The sequence below is a fragment of the Boleophthalmus pectinirostris genome, unplaced genomic scaffold, assembly GCF_026225935.1.
Source record: "Boleophthalmus pectinirostris isolate CB_2022bp ecotype Guang Dong unplaced genomic scaffold, ASM2622593v1 HiC_scaffold_23, whole genome shotgun sequence".
Classification (NCBI taxonomy): domain Eukaryota; kingdom Metazoa; phylum Chordata; class Actinopteri; order Gobiiformes; family Gobiidae; genus Boleophthalmus; species Boleophthalmus pectinirostris.
The window spans coordinates 24642504-24660458 of record NW_026571207.1 but is presented as its reverse complement, the minus strand read 5'-3'; the positions used below and the strand labels follow the sequence as shown (position 1 = coordinate 24660458).

The following is a 17955-nucleotide window of genomic DNA, read 5'->3' as shown; positions in this document are numbered from 1 at the left end:
TCCTGCGTACTGACGCGCCAAAAAGCTGCGTGTCCACGCATTTTCCGTGCGCGGTGTCATTCTTGTCCACGCAGTCAGGTGTCGCACTTCTTACACGCTGCAGGCGACGCCCGCTGAGCATTTTCATGCACGTTCATTACGCACAGATACTGAAGTGGTTTCGTTTCTCGAGCCGTTTTTGTGAAGCGCATGGATGCAGTAGACGGAGTGGAGGGTGTAGGAAGGAAGGAATGACGTTACGCGGGCTGTAAAATGTGTGCGTGTGGGCGGGAGCGAAAATGTCAGCGTGCAGCGAGAGCCGAGAAGAAACCTGGATTCATACAAACCATTGATAACTGGACTAATTCTAGCTTTGGTACTCGTGTCAGCGGACAAAAACACTTCTATTTTATTTTAAAGTTTGTGGCCGTTTTTTATTGGCCTTTGGCCGTGCGTTTTCAAGTGAGTTAACGCCGCAGCCACTCCACCGAAGCCGTGCTTCCTTCCTTTCCTGGATGTGAGAGCAATTATCAGCATTTTTTGCATCAGTTGTGAGTTGAACATTCTGGACATCGAGGTAGGTTTTTTTGTCAAATCTGAGATGCACTTTATATGTTGCAGCGGATGCATGCACGAGTGAATGAGCGTGGGAATCAACTGTAGCCCACTTCATTATGCTGTAGCTATATCTGTATTAAACGAGCCTACAGCTGATTCTCACCAAAACAGTATGTGAACGAGCGATGCTGCAGCAGTGACTACTGATGTCACATTAGCACACATGGACAGCTGAAGAGGAAGTATCAGTCTTCACAGTAATATAACCCGTCATGAGATTAAACTCAGCGCTGTCCATTTGATATCATTATCATCAGGCTTTGCTTGGACCTCCAGTCCAAGGAAAGGAGGCCCACTTTGAACAAGATTTACTGCTGTCTGTAAATGTCTTTTGGTGCACACCGTTAGAAAAGACGTCTCAGCATCATTTCAGTGCACAGCCTATAACAGATACACCTCAGTGGTAACTCTCATGCAAGGACACAGGGCCACTGGCTACAGGATGCTGTTTGTTGCTCTGGGGTGTGGTTTGGCAAAAAGCATCCTCATTCTAAATGTTTCCTTTAGGGGCACATACTGTCCATTTAAGTCATTACGGACTGACCACTCTGCATTATGGTATCTTTACATCTTCATCAAACCACAGCTTTACCATCCATGTCTAATAAGCACCCTGCCTTATCTGCTCTGGGGCCTTGTAAATCTACCACATCAGACAGCCAACATGTGTTGCACAGGAACTTCATTTCCATCTATAAGACATGCTTTAACATAATTATAGAGCTAGGATACACTATATTTTACTACAATTCACTGTCAGCATCCAATTGTGCCTTTTTGCATATCCTGCCATTGGACCTAATTTTTAATCACAGAGTAGACAATTAAGCTGCTTTAAGGATAAGCACTAGTTGTACTTATGTTTACTCTGATGTTATGCAGCCACAATCCTCTTTAAGCTTATTTGAGGCAATAGCAAGAAAAATGCTAGGTATGAGAAGCTTAAAAACACTTGACTGCTATGACCAAAATGTTATGGATGTTAGTAACATAATACATGATGTAAAATATGTGGAAGTGTAAATGTAAGTCTAAGTAAATCTAAGTATCATTCTCAACAGCATCACATCCAAATAGGATCACGACCAGACCAGTTTAGATCAAAATTTAGGCCTAAACAAGGCTCAAACCAGGACCATAAATATACAACATTTTGTGCATTTTATTTGGCTTGACTAGTCATTGAAATCAGTGTCTTTGATTGTTGTACTAGCATAGTCTAGTTTTCAGGTCGTATGTTTCATTTGAAGTGCCCTTAATGCCTGTTACTCAGCCTCTCTCTGGGATGTTTACACAGAGCCAGCTATCACTGTCACTGTTTGGGCCTGGACTGTAACTAGACCAGTTCTGACAGTCTACATCTTTTGTCACTCATGTTAATGCTTCATTGAAGTGAGCCGTTTGTCCTGTCTATCTGTCTGTGGCATTGTGCTAGACATGTTAAGAGGGTGGCACTGCTCCACGCCCTGATTGTTGATTTTTAACCAGGGTGGATACCTTTTTATGTATTTATGAGGCTTCAGCTCCTTCTGAAGTCTGGTTAATGGTTGACGTTCACTGAGAATGTGTGTGGCCTCTTGAGCATTTAAGAGGACTGTTTGGACTTGGTTAAAAGCGACGGAGCACTCTACATCTGTTAAGTAAACCTAATTAACCTCTGCTGTCATTTTATCCTGAAGTAAAGAGATGAATACCTTTTTTGAAACTCTTGCTATTCTAATCCTAATATACAGACTGAATCTTATGGGAGTGTACCTTTTTTATTGTGGATATTGTATATATAATAGGTAAGGCATGTTGTGTATTATAGGATATTGTGTTTAATAGGCAAGGCAAGTTTATTCATAGAGCACAATTTGTACACAAAGTAATTCAAAGTGTTTTACTGAAAACAGACATTAAATTCATGATGCAGTAAAATAAGTAAATAAAAACATCAATCATTATAAAATGTCCTTAAAAAAAGGAGAGTGAAGATAAAATTCTGGTTTGAGCTTGGATTTGAACATTTTCAGAATGGAGGATAGTCTCACATCTCTCATCTTCGGGAAGTCTTCTCCAAATATTAGCACCATAAAACTGATAAATCCCAATGTCCAGTTAAAGGGAGGCATTTTCTCGCCAATCTTGAGCATTTCTGTTTAAAGCAGCTCTTTTCTCAAACACACACTGTCTGCTTTTTCTCCACCCTTCCTTCTACCGCTTGAGCACTAGTATGTGTGATTGACAGTCAGTTTTAACCAATCACAATCACCACATGAACTTCCAGAAGAAGAAGACTGGATAAGGTAATGAACAGTTACCAAACAGACTAATAATAGGCCTGTCACAATAAATACTATTTTGAGTTATCGTTCAATACATGACAGATGGAATAATATTTTTGGGGGGGTCAGTATTTATCGTGGGGACTTTCCTTGGAGTAGTGGAAAAATGTTGGTTATTTTTCTGATCTACGATCAGATTTGAGCTGTAGAAGATTGGATTGAGGACTGGAACTTCTATGACTCATTATATATACAAACTAACTACTTATCTCTTGCATTCTGTCATTTATTTATTGCAGCTCATTGTTGTTGTTTTTTAAACAATATTGCATATTTAGAACAGTTTGTGTGGTTTAAATTTGGTCTTGGGTTTTTCTATCAGTGGTGTTAATTAATTTCAATATTATCATTTAGAATCTATATTTCACAATATTAAATAACCCTGTCAGATTATCAGTGTGGCAGGTTGGCACATGATGCTTAAACCACATTATATTCTGTTTGTCTTAATCTTTAAAAGCTTAACAGTCTCTCCCACCAAATGAACCCACATAGGAAAAACAGCAGCCACTTACTGCTAACCTGTAGTTGGATAATACTGTAGTTTCACCACGGCCCTGATCCTATTATCCCAGTTCTTCTAATGGAGGTTACAGTTCTACAATAACAATGTCTTCAGAGTTTCCTTGAAGCCATGAAACTCTATATCTGTGACAGTTATTGTAGCTCTGCCTGTTTTTAACAAGCAAGATTACAACATACATAAATACCAGCCAAGTTTCAGCCTGAGCCGTCATTATTGTACACTTACATATGACTCTATAATCTATAACCATGTGGGCTCTTATGCTGTTGCGGTGCTGTGGTCTTGTGGCTTTGCACCAGTCAGGCTTATTTTTCAAAAGCACTCATTAGCTTGATTGTGCAACTAATGTCCTTTATCCAGTCTCTAACCATTGTTTGTCTTAAGAAGATTAATCAAAGGTTTTAATTTGGTGCTCCTTTAATTTGTTTTAATTTACACTATTGAAATTCAAATAAGCATAAGCATAAATCAGACTTAGGCTGAATAAATTCAGTATCTTTATGTTAAACGCATTTGATTCAAGTCTGTCCTTTAATGAAAGTAAGATTGAAAACAGTAAAAGAAAAAATAAGATTGAATTGATCAGTGACACGCAAGGAAAACATTTTTTTTCCCTATCTTCCAGATCTTACTCTGATTGTACATTTGTGTTTGAAGTCCCAGCCGTGCTATTTGTAAGTGTCTGTGGTGTTTTCAGACCTTTGGTGGCTTTCGTTTGCCCTGATGACAACCAGACTCTTGTTATTTTGTGGGTGCCTCATTTAAAGTGCCCTGTTTCCCGTATAACATTCCTATTTTCCCCTGAACTATAAATGAGTGTGTGTGTGTGTGTTTAGCTTCAAGGTGCCAAGCTTAAGCACAAATGGACCACATGATTTGAGTCATGATGATCTCCACAAACAACACACTCTCTTTCTTCTATACACTTAAGAAATTATTGTCAGTTTTATCTTTGTTTGCATATGTTGGTTTTAAATTAAGGTTTATTTACTGTAGTGGGTATCGTATTTTATCTTAGGGGAGCCTAAAATGCAGTTTACAATGACTGTGCTGCAAACTGTTGTCATGAAGGCTGTGAATAGAAATGAATCACATTCCAGTTTTTCTAACTGTGAATGATTTGCATGGGTTTTTTAATTTACAGCTCTACAGCCAATCCTTTAGCATGTTGTTGGAGCAGAGTCAGACTTTGGAGGAATGCATTTTACAGTTGTTTTTAAAATCAAGATTAAAAGCCACATGTATTATTTTTGTTGATTAATAAAAATATTATCTAATTGAAAATGGTGATATATAAGGAAAAAGGAAAGGAAAAAACTATTGCCAAGGCCTATCTGTGAATGTTATCATTTGTGTGACTTGTACTGGTATGAATAGATGCAGCTGTATCAGTATCTGCTTATGGAGTGAATGATTTCTTTGTGAGGAATTTCTGTTCTGTTCTTATCTATTTAAATTAAACAATGAGATTATAGACACCATTGCACTGCACCCAATAATGCAGACCTTTTAAGCAAAAGGGTGATATTTATGTGCATTTTCCCATTTCTTAGCCTATTTTCCACTGTGTGTTTCTTAGTTTATAAAGTCCATTGGTGCTTATGGTTTAACAATGCTAGCTGTGTAGTTGTGCATGAGAGAGAGTGCTGTCCTGCCCCCATAGCCTTGGTTGGTGCATTTCTGTCTGGCAGTCAACTCCAGTTTAAAGATAGGAGAGCTGATTACAAAATCATGTGCACCACTAAGTGTGTTTTACAAAAGTGCTTTCTCTCATTACCCTGTGTTCAGTGCATGTCTCTCCTTTCCCAGCATGCTGCGTGCTTTAACAGAAATGGAGAGTTGCCTTGGTAACAATTTCATCCATCTGTGTTTGTATGAATGTCTGATGTTCATGGATGAAAAGATGGCTTCAGCTCTCATCATTGCATAATTTCTTTAATAGTCATAAGAAGATAGTAAGGTTGCCAAGCTATGTTCATTGACGAGGGTGTGTATGGTCTATTCATGGGTGTCAGAATGAATGATGAAAAATTAGGACTGTTGCCACAGCAATTAACAATCCTGAATGTGAAGGTGAAACTCATGAATGTGTTTTTTTTTTGTTTTTTTTATCAAATAGCAAATGTTCTCCATATTTAATTAACAAGGATTTTATGAGGCATTCAGAGCAACATTCTGGCTACATTCAGAAAATCTGAACAAATCTGTAATGTCAGAACGGTGACAGTCTGCTCCATAGGGACAGTGCGGATGAGGAGCGCTTGTGTATTCGCCAGGCACGATTCTCTGACCAATGGAGCTTCTAAGCACAGTTCAGGGAATATAACTGGACAGTGATAAATGCCTTGAGTTTTGCCAGGGATGGATCCACAAGGTTTTGAAAGCAAAACAGAACTAAGCACAGTTTGTTTCATCCAAATCTAGGCTCTTTCCCCTTGGTTGTTGCACCTTATTGTGTTGTGCTAAAAAAAAGTTTTAACTACAGCTGCGATATTCAGTCAAATTAAACTGCAGCTATTTACATTATGAAGCACCATGACAAATATTGTCACTGGGATATTCTTAAAAACTCAAGATATACATTTTTGTCAGTATAGCACACCCCTATTACCTGTTAATTATTAACCAAATAAATGCATATAAAATACATGAATACAGTTAACTATGTTTATGTGCTCTTTGTCTCTTACAGATCCAGCAGGATGTAACCACAGCTGCCACAGCGTTGATAATGATCCTGTTTAGTGAAGCAGAGCGGAGGAGCAGCTTCTGACTCTGGCCTGTTCCCCACACACCTACCACCTCTATGTCTGCCCCGCTCAGGCAGGCGGGCTGCTATGTCATCCACCACTCCCCCTGGGGCCCAACCCTCTAAAAAGGGCCGGAAACCAGACAAACCCGAGGTGATGGCCGACCCGGCTCCAGCCACCAACGAGGAGCTAAAGTCCAAGCTTTTGGATGTGCAGGTCGAATTGCATCAGGAGCGGGCCAAGGTGAGCTCACACTGTGGCACTGTGGCTAGCACTCTCAACTCACAGCAAAAAGGTTCTAGGTTTGTTCCCCTATCTGTTCAGAGTTTTTATGTTTCTCCCTGTGTCTGAATGGGTTTCCCTCATCAACACAAAACATGCACAACAGGTAAAATGATAAAATCCTCCAGTTAAGGTAGCTAAGCCTTGCTCAAGATCTGGAGATGGGTCACTCAGTTCACGCAAAGCTCCTAAAAGGAGAAGGGGTCAAATGCGGAGAACAACTTTCCCTATGGGGTAATAAAGTATACCCCTGAAAAAATGAGGAAAAATTTTATTTACTGAAGGTACAGAAATATGCATTTTGAACACCTTTTTGAAATACATAATACTTTTAGTATAATACCAGACAGGACTAATTGAAAGGAAGTGAAAGAAACTCAAAAGTTCTGCTTTCCTCTTTCCACAGATCTGTAAGCTGCGTGAGCGTCTCCAGGAGCAGCGTCAGGCCCGGGAGCTTGAACAACACAAACACTCTGTGGCCATCACAGACCTGAAGGCCAAACTCCACGAAGAGAAACTCAGAGAAGTGGCTGCTGCTCGAGAAGCTTTAGCACGACAACATGAGGTGGAGCTGGCCCGCACCATCAAGATCCGAGACACGGAGGTCCAGAGGCTGCAGGGCCTGGTCAACGCATTGAGGGACGGAGCAGCTGACAAATTAAAAAATGCACTACTTGGAGAGGCACGAGAGGAGGCCAGGAGGGCATTTGATGGGGAGAGACTCAAGCTGCAACAAGAGGTGAAGTTTAAAGTCAAGAATAATCACAGATTTGTGTAGTTTAATGTTTTATTGAAGGGTAACTACGGTATTTTACAGACTATTGAGCACATTTGAATATAAGCCGCATCAACTAAATTTTAACAATTTAAAATTGTACATATATAGGTCGCACCTGAATATACATTGGAGGTGTCCACATCTTCAGGAACGTTATCAAATGGGGACATCTGCTTTTATTGCCTCTGAAAGCTTTTGTAATTTTCTTGCATTGAGTCAGTTTGTCACGCTGCCGTCGCCACAATATCACCATTGACTCACTGATACCGGGCTCATGTGCAGCAGCTCTGTTTCCTTCTTCCACAGCCACATCAATCACCTTTAACTTAATAGCTGCATCATCTGCATTTCTTTGTGTGTTTTCCATCAGAAGGGTGTGTGTATGAAGCACAAAATAAATGTTCAAAGCACAGTCAACCTAGCATCTTCCTCAGCGCATCACCCCCCTCTCTCCCCATGCTCTACCACGCATGACTCCTGCAAAAGCTGCTGTCCTGTCTGTATCATGTCAGTGTAGGATTTCAGCAGATTTCAGGCTCTCTCGGGAGCAGGGCTAGGCTAGTTCTATCAATCAGCTGTGAGTGGATGTCCGGGTACTGAAGTTTGAGACATTTCTTCATGTCATTGATGCATATGGGTAAGACGTATCCCCCTCACTAATGTTCATTTAGCAGCATAACTTATTTTTTCACACACCAATAAACTATTTGAGTGCGCTGACAATATCGCTAGCTAGTGTAGCAACTTCATGTGAACGCTAATTCCATGTGTTAACTGCACACAACGGTGTTTTCTGGACTCAGGCTTATATTATATTATATTTTTTATATTATATTTATTATATTATATAATATAAAATATATAAATAATATATGCTGTAGGCCAAGTGCTGATAGGGCACTGTGCAAACCTTTGTAAATGTTTTTTTCTGAACAACAGGAAACGGTGGAAATGCCTCTTTCCAAGCTATTGTTTTTCTAGGCCTATTTGTTAAGCTCACCATTCATACAGTTGAATAAATATTTATATTAAAATCCACCTACATTATTGGTTTTATGTAGGTAATAAAATGTTGTAACCTCTTTATGTATGTTAAAGGGGCACTACGTAACTTTTTGGTTGGGGGTCTGTCACCTGCTTGTTTCTATGGATGTGTCATTGCTCTACCTACAGTAGAAAGTTCCACAGAATGATATTAAACAGCTCTACTTTACATTTATTAAATTACAGGTGGTTTTATTGTTCAAAAATACCCATACCAGGCATTCTGACTGTGAGAAGGGTTGTCTCTCCACAGATCTGACTTGTAACTTGGTCTGGTTTGATCTGGTTTTGGCCTTCATGAAGAGAAAGATTTAATGCCATACTGTGAAACATTCCAAACAAAGCAAAAACATTCTCAGGGAGAAAAGCATTTGACAGACCCTCCACAAAGTTACACAATGCACCTTTAATGCTCTATTTTAGATCCAGGAGCAGAAGACGGGCAGAAAGCAGGCCGAGGAGGCCCTAGCTAACGCTCTCCAGGCAGATAAAGCCAAAGCTGCAGACCTGCGCACAGCCTATCAACAGCACCAAGACGAAGTGCACCGCATCAAACGAGACTGTGAGAGGGACATCCGCAGACTGGTGAGGGCATCTGTGTTTGACAGGGAATTTAGGATACGTACTGGGTAGGTAGGCCTGTCATGATAACAAATTTTGATGTATGATATATTGCTGAAGTAAATATAGATGATAAGTGGTAATACTGAAACCAAACAATATAGCAGAATTATCCCCAAAAAGTATTCTTAATGTACATTATCTATCACCAAAATCATATTATATTGCTGAAAAAAATACCAAAAATTACCACTAGCACAAAGAAAAAAGTACTTATGATAAATATTGACTCCCAAAAATTACTGTTCCATCTATCATGTATTGAATGATAAGTTGATAATAGTATTAATCGTAACAGGCCTTTTGGTAGGGTTATAAAAATGTATACCCAGATACTAACGGATACTAAAACTAGTAATGACACAAGATATTCTTTTATGCATATCAATACTGAAGTACCTCAGAATCATGCATATGTTTACATTCTATTCTGAGTATTTGCCCTTTATGAATTGCACTGTCTTGCATTATAGCCACACTACTGTTTAATGCTCCAAATACATTTTCGTTGTTACTTGTGACAGACAATAAACCAAACTAAAACTGAAAAAAATTCAAATTGAAACTGAAAAAAGTTAAAAACAGGACAAACTTGTATCTTTAAAAGTACCGATCTATAAGAGGCTGAGCTAGTATAAGACCACATAGTGAGGTTAAAGAAACTGATACAGTTATGAGTTTTTTTATTGTCACTGTTATTTTGAAATGTGTATTGAGTATTGGGCCTTTTCCTTGGTATCGAAACCAAGAGTGAAATTCTAGTATTGTGACACTAGTCCTTGATGCTTCTAATGTATGTTTAATACATTTCCTATCAAATAGATAGGTATTCAGTTTGTCCAATATCAGTTGTTTTATCCTGCTTATGCTGCTTTCTCTATCATCATTGATTAAGCCTATTCCAAAAAGTAGTTTTATATTATTATGTAATGTAAAACAAAGGTGACTTGTTGTGGTGAAACCAGTGAGTCTGTGACACTGATGCAACAAGGCATTTCAGGAAATACCGGAGTTAAAAGAACAAAGTGTTGAGGGGAAGTTGAGGAGGAACTTGTTAGAAGTGTGAGACATGTTAGAAACACAAGGAGCACAGTTTTGTAAAATACTTAAACTTGAATGAAATACCTTTTATTTGTTTTAATAAAATGCCAAAATTTAATACATTTTTGAACTTTTATGGGCACAATCATTAGCAAGAGCACCAAATCGTAAAGTCCACTCCACTGAGTTTCAAGTCCAGTAATGCACTAATATCTAATAAAATTGTACAGACATCATAAAATCTTGATGGTTTTAGAAATATATGGTCAATATATACATACATAATGGCACTTTCAGCGTGTTTTTTCTGATGTTCTTTGCAGATGGATGAGCTGAAAGCCAAGGACCGTGTGGTGTGTGCCTTGGAGAGGGAGTTAGGAGTGCAGGCTGGATATGCCCAAAAACTACAGCTACAGAAAGAGGCTCTCGATGAGCAGCTGGGACAGGTCCGAGAGGCTGAGAAGTTCAACCACGGCAGCCCCAAAAGAGAAGTGGTGCCTGGGCTCGGAGATAACACAGAACTGCAGTACAACCAGGTATCTCATTATGCTGGGAATAAGATATTACTTCCTTTCATTTCATGGTTGCTACGCATAGGGCAGGGTACCATTTAAATATACCAGTACAGTACTGAAAGAATAAGTACTTTTCTTTTGTTTCTTTTGATGGTGATGAGATCTGGGAGAGCACTGTAGAGAGATACTAGCAGTGTCCACCATAAATGAATGAACAACTACAAATTTCCTCAAATAAATTGTATTTCTAAATATTATAATCCTGTTTTGTCACTCTAGCAATTAATATATGAAAATGTACCAAAAAAGTACCACTTAGGTACCAATAAAGAAAACCCAATATCAAAATCACATATTAACTATTACTACCTTCCCAAAATTGAGGTACTCAGCCTTAGTAAGCATGCATGCATGCTAATCAAATAATGCAGATAAATTAGATATTAGTCCATTGTTCTTATACCATTTAGTGTTTGCAGCATTAGGCTCTGCTCTGTGGGGGCTGGAGCGTTTTGCTGTTATGCACCACATCTTTGGAACTACATTCCCATTGAAATTAAATTTCAGAGAAATTTCAGTGCCTGGACTATTTCAAGCTTAACTCAAGACTTTCAGAATTTGAAAAGCTGAAATGTGGATGGTATAAATGAAAAGTGAAATGTATTATGTTTCTACCAGTACTTTTCACATGGCTGAATGATACTTTGAAAGTCAAATATTTACTTGGTTTGGAGACACAGTACCATTCATGCTTAAACAGTATTTGCATCTTTGACGCACCTCACCTTTTCTATCCACTTTCAAAACCTGCATGTGTGCCTGCATGACAATCCCCTTTTCAGTTTGTATCTTCCTCCTCCTCTCCTCTGCCCTCTGCTGTTCAGGAGGTGGATGAGCGTGACATGAGGAGGTTCCAGTTGAAAATTGCCGAACTTCATGGTATGATCCGGAAACTTGAAGACAGAAATGCACTACTAGCCGATGAGAGAAATGAACTGGTAAGCAATGCAAATTAATAAGCATACCTAGTCAAATTTAGGACTGTGTAAAGACAGTTAACGGTATTACAATGTATTACAATGTTTTTTTATTTCTCCTGTGTATATATAGCTAAAACGGGTGAGGGAGGCAGAGAGCCAAATGAAGCCCATGTTTGAGAAGAACAAGCGTTTGTCTAAGAAAAATGATGACCTCCTACAAACCCTGCAGCGAATGGAGGAGAAACTCAAAAACCTGAGCCGCGAAAATGCTGAGATGGTGAGTTTTTTAAAAATACGTAGTTTTTTTTAAAGAAGTATATTCCTAATACTTAACAGACAACAAAAAAATCAGTAATAATAATTAATAATATATCAATAATACTTATACAATAATCAGTAATGAGTCATTCTTTTACTTAGGTAGTATTTTAGCACAGATACATCTATTTTATTATGCTTTGTAGTGTTGATTTTTACAATAGTAATAAAAGTAATAGCTCTTATGTCATATTCTATTCCTAGAAAGAGAAAGCTGCCTCCTCCCGTCCCCCATCACAACAACAGTCTCATCAGTCCCAGTTAAAGAGGCCAAGCTCTTTGACAGATCTGAGCCATGCCCACGAGGAACAGGAAGTGGAGTTCCTCAAACTACAGGTCGTCGAGCAACGTGGCATCATCGATGAGCTCACACAGGTCTGAGCAAGCCCATACTTTCACTGTGTTACTACTGTACTAAAACTATATTCAAATATCAAGAAAAATATGTCAAATAAAAGCAGTACATTTACTTCTAAATGTTTAATATCAGTGTAGAGAATTATACCCTTGATAGAATTTTTACAAATTGCTGGACTGTTATTTGATGAAATGTTAAAAAAATATGTTGTAGAAAAAACATAAACAAACCCCCTGATAACAACTTGTATTAACCTTGTTTGTAGGAACGTGACAGATTGGCAATGACCATTAAGACCAAGCGGAGACAAGTGAAGATGCCTAAAGTAAGTGCAAATTCGTTTCTCTGTTCTCTTGATAAAGCAATGTTGTACCTAAGCAACTCCTCCTCCCTAAAAGGTGTGTGTGTATGTGTGTATGTGTGTACGTGTGCGCCTGTGTGCGCCTGTGTGTGTTGATGCTGGTCTGCAGTATTTTTAATGTAATTGGCCTCAAGGGACTTTAATGACAGTATGCTAGAAAACAAAACGCATTCAAGCTGTCCTAACACATCTCATACTGTTCTAGTCCCACAGTGAAGTGGAATTATCACTGGTATCGCTGCTGCCAGCATGTTTTTAGATGTCAGTTTTAAAGATCTGTTATGTTTCTAGTAGAGTTGTTGTTAGTCAGTTCACCAGATGTACAAATGTAAGCTAAACTGGATAGTCATTTCAGCTAGTAGCCTGATTTCTCAAGAGTAGGCCTATGATAGCATGGTGAAATGAAATGAAAAAAAATAATTTGGCCTACTTGTAATATTTTTTAATCTTTTCATTATATCTATCACAAATGTTTGGAGCTTTAAATGTTAGTATTGTAACACAGTGGAGATTTCTTGCAGACACAGGAAAATACTTAATTATTGAAGATCATTGTGTAAAGGAATAAATAATTGCTTGTGTTACTGCATGTTGGGATGAATTCACTGGAGGCCATGATGTTGCTAAGGGTGGAGTTTAAGATGTGGGTCTCTACTCTCATCTTCACTTAGTACCTCTGTGTTGTTTTGTGTAAAGGATGTGGCAGTTTGACTTGGATTATTGAGTACTTTTATTCTTTAGGTATTCAACCGACTCTAGGGTTTATTGTGGAGTTCTTTGAACTATAAATTTTTTGCATTTTGTGGATTATTTGTTGAGGTGGACAGACATTTTTGGTAGCGTCATGACGGAGTATTTTCTTTTGATCCTTTATTTTTCTGCCTTCATCTGCTTATGTGCTCTAGTCTGTCTGTATTTTTCCGGTTGTCAGGAGATGACTTATAAACATGATGGTAAGAGTTAATGTTAAGAAATAACAACTAATGATGGGCAGTATGTTTTGAGCACTTTAGATTAGGGCTGTAGTTAATGATTATTTATTTATTTAGTTTTAAGTTTTTTTTGTGGAAATGGAAAGTATCAGTAGCTAAATTTTCTTTTGTTATATTAATTTGTGCGTGGTCCGTGACAAATAAAGATTAAACTAAAGAGTAGTGAACTTGTCAACGATAATTTTTTTGATAAATTGACTATTCAAACAATGATAAATTTTTTAAAGGTAAAGATATGTTCTAGACAGAGGAAAAAAAATATTAAAACTGAATTTGCTATATGGTTTTGTCAATGCCTTTTTTGTAATAAATACGTCTTTTGTTTGTTTAGTCCAGAAAATGTTTAACAGTTATTAGAAGAGTTCATTTGGTAGTTGTTGCAGTCCTACTTTACATCATGAACAAGGCATAACAAAAGAAAAATTATAATGTACAGTATCTTCATTTTACCTTTCTTACAGAGGCATGTTGTGGAGACATATTTTGGATTTGATGAGGAGTCGATTGATTCAGAAACCTCATCACTTGTTTCATATAATACCGACCTGACAGACCGCACACCTGCCACTCCAGAGGAAGATTTAGAAGAGGTAAAAGTCATTTGGAGTCAGATTATTTCAAGATTTTTAAATATTTAGACATGTTATTATTGTAACTACTTAATTTAGAGGTTAGGAGTTAGGAATTAGGGTTACGATATTAATTGGTTAACAAGTAGTTATTAAGATGAATCAGGTAAACCTGGTAAATGTTCATTATGACTTAAGTCTTTCTTCATAAGGATAATTCAGGCTAACCAATTGCTTTTTAGATCAGTTGTATAAATTAAAAACTTTGATAACACGCATCAATTGCAACATTTTTAAACCTTAAAACAACTTAAAAACAACTTATATGCACACTCATTGATTTATGTTGAGATGTATTCTTATTTTATTACAGAATATTTCTCGTGAGGAATCAGAGCTTCGATTTCGGCAACTGACCAGAGAGTACCAGGCGCTCCAGCGAGCCTATGCCCTCCTGCAGGAACAGACTGGTGGGACGCTGGATGCTGAGAGAGAGGCCAGGGTTTGTACACCTAAATAATCAGTAATGACCTGAAACATGAGCCCCTTTTGTACTGGGATTCATTCATGTTGTGTCCTACAGGCCCGAGAGCAGATGCAGGCAGAGCTGAGCAGCTGTCAGGCGAAGATTGTGGACCTGGAGAAGGCCCTGTCGGAGCGGGGGCAGGTAACATTGACGAGGGAGGGGGACAGGAGCTTGAGGGGAGGAGTCTTGGTCTCACTGGCCATCCTGCATGTTTTTCTGGCTGCTCTGCTCTTGGGCTGGCGCTATGCTGAACACGTCCGCACCTTTCTGTGATGTCACTTCTTGCATGTATGATATCACTTCCTGCATGTATGGCTGTTATCTGTGCCTTGCTCTATGTCCCAAAGACTGATCTGTCTGCTGGTGCTGTGTATTCCTTTGTGATCTGATTTCAATAATTTGAGGCCACTGTGTCCATCCAGAAATAGATCAAAAGCTATTGTTTCAGATGTGCTATATTTTCCAAATCAATGTAAGGTCATATTTGCAAGTGATGTAAATTATCTTTAAAGTGGCAGTATATTTTACCAGGTTAAAGGCCCGTTCAGACCAGAGCGTCAAGGCGTCCAGTTTATATGCAAAGTCTATGTGGATGCACGTCTTGGGCGCCCTGCATTTTTATGGCGCGAATCTGGCATCAATGCACCGTGCCTTGAGCGTTCTGGTGTCGACACTCTGGACGCGCATCCAGGGTGTCAGCGCCAGAAGTTGAAAATGCTTAACTTTTTATGTCAACCAATCAGAGACGAGTATCCAGTGACCAGGACTAAACCAGAACTAGACCAGGACTAGACCACGGGTGAACCAATGTCATTAGGGGAGTATAGTATATATCTCCTTCACTGATGGTTTTATGTAATAAATACACTAAAGTCACTCTCTCAGACTCGTCTGCCATCCTTTCGGGAAAAGATCGGGACCAAACACTTGTTTCCAGAACAACAGACGCACGTCAACTATTTTTCTCCCATTCGTCCACGGCGTCAAAGACGCACGTCGCTGGCTTCGAAACTCCAGTGCAAAGGCGTCCAAATAGAGACATCTAGGGCATTTTTTGACGCCGTTGTCTGAACGGACCATAATTTGTATTGATTTAAGCATGAGACTGATGGTATGTGTCGCATATTCTGTTTCTTGGTTGACATAGCATGTTCTTCACCAAACGCCTTTAACAAAAAGCATTTGTTTCCAGTTTGTTGTGTTTCTTGTCTCAGGTGGTGGCCTGTTCTTTTCTTCCAAATATTGATTTTCTTCCAAATCAATAAAACTGAATGTCTCACCTTGTTCTTGTTCTTGTCTTGTGTTTGTACCTGCATCACATCAGCTTGTTTTCATTAGTTAAGTGCATGTTGAGTGTGTGGGAAAAGTTGGGATGAAAACAAGGACATCGATATTGTTTTGTGATTTTTCTTCTAATGCTTGACTTGGTTGCTATGACAGGATTCAAAATGGGTTGAAGAGAAGCAGTACTTGCTTAGGACCAATCAGGATCTTCACGAAAAGGTAATCAGTATATTTTAAGTTGAATTCAACTTATGAAAACATATAAGCTCTGCAATATGGTCATATTTTCAATATTTTGGTCATATCATCATATCATGTCTCACTGTTTTGGTACATAACACTGTCTTCTCAAATACAGACAATTTTTCTCAGCCGCTTCTCCTATTGGTTAAATTATGTAGGGATTTGAGCGAGTGACAGCTGGATTTAACCAATCATAGTGAAGCTTGAATTTACAGAAGAAGTAGATTACTTAATTTACCTCTAAAAGGCAATAGAAAAATACAGTGTGTATAAGAATCATGATAAATTCAAAATCCTCAACTGGTTCCAAGAAAATCATGATATTGTGTGTAAATGTGTAAACAAAAAAATGTTAAAGTCCAGAATGGAGATAACTAAAGGCAAATGTCAAATGAAACATAATGTGATTTCAATGGGAAAACTGGGATTAACCTCAGAATAAACAAGAAGGACATTTGACAAATGAAATCCTCTCAAATACATGCAAGTGACATCAGAGCCTGATTTAAAAATATTTACAATTGTGTTTTATGTTATTTGTTTATGTAAGAAGAGATTGTGATAGACACTAAGCATTTTTGACAAAGGAAAAATCCAGATTTTTAGAGCCTTATACAGTTTTTCACTTAATCTACAAATTTCATCATAAATTATACTTTGTGTGTTCATATACAATTTTGAGGTTTTCCATACATTTTCCATCCTTAACAGAGAAGCAAATTGACTAATGTGTGCACCTTGAAGATTCAAAATTGCTTTGGTGTAATGTTGTAAAATCATTAGCATTTAGATGTGTTAATGACTGAAAATATATTATGTCTGCTTCTCTTTGCCTTCATTCCATTTTGAACATTATGATATTTTTAAAGGATTTTAAAGCGTCTATATAATTTTGATGTTTCTGTTTCTTAGATTTGTACACTGCAGCAGGCGGAAAAGCGACTAGAAGCAGAGGTCCAGGACGCTCGGGACCAAAATGAGCTGCTGGAGTTCAGAGTGCTTGAATTAGAAGTAAGAGACTGTAATACCATCATAGTGTCACCAGGAGGCGACAACAACAACCTCAGCTCCAGAATCAAGACCTATTTACAGTGATCCATAGACTGCCTGGATTGTTTCATTGAACTCACAGAAAACTACACTGTATCCATATGATTGTTGTTTATAGTTTTGCATGGCAGCTGTTGGCCCCATCCGTGAACTGGAATCATTTTGAATGCATGAATGTTGATGTATTTTACTTGAATAAACCATATTTAAGTACAGCTCCCACTTTCATCTTTGTTCATTTTGTATCCCATTTGCACGCATGTTTTCTTACTTTATTTGTATTGTGTAAATCATCAGTGTTGTATATTACTGAGGTATAATATTTATAATGTGAATAAATGATTATTGTTATTATATCTGAGCACATATCTTCACTGATGTTTTCGATTTGAACAATGTGGCAATCCTTTTTCCAGATTTAATTTTGTCCATGTGAATTTTTGCACCCCATTTCTGTATTTGTTTTTTTCACCTCCTTTGTTTTAGCAGATCCCGGTCATGTTTTCTGTCTTAATGTAAGTAACATCCCAATAGTTTCCTTTAAAGGTGAATTGTGTAACTTTTCTGGTGGAGGGTTCGTAAAATGCTTTTCTCCATGGAGATGTTACTGCTTTGTTTTACAGCATAGTATCAGCACTTTCTACCTTCATGGAGACAAACCAGACAAAGTTACAGGTCAGATCTGTGGAGAGGCAACCCCACTTACTGTCAGAATGCCTGTTTTTCTATGTATTTTTGAGCTGTAAAACCACCTGTAATTGAATAAATGTAAGGTAGAGCTGTTTATTGTCAT

General features: G+C 38.2%; 1 protein-coding gene across 1 annotated transcript; it reads left to right on the top strand.

Annotated features, from left to right (window-relative positions):
- Positions 1-103: 103 nt before the first annotated feature.
- On the top strand, positions 104-17946 carry jakmip1 (janus kinase and microtubule interacting protein 1). The gene is made up of 14 exons (XM_055159245.1): positions 104-556; positions 6143-6443; positions 6889-7221; positions 8728-8889; positions 10290-10502; positions 11366-11479; positions 11592-11738; positions 11984-12154; positions 12403-12462; positions 13952-14080; positions 14433-14561; positions 14643-14726; positions 16026-16088; positions 17025-17946. Exons 2-14 carry the CDS (start codon positions 6288-6290, stop codon positions 17205-17207), a joined length of 1944 nt encoding a protein of 647 aa, XP_055015220.1. The 5' UTR covers positions 104-556; positions 6143-6287; the 3' UTR covers positions 17208-17946.
- Positions 17947-17955: the final 9 nt, after the last annotated feature.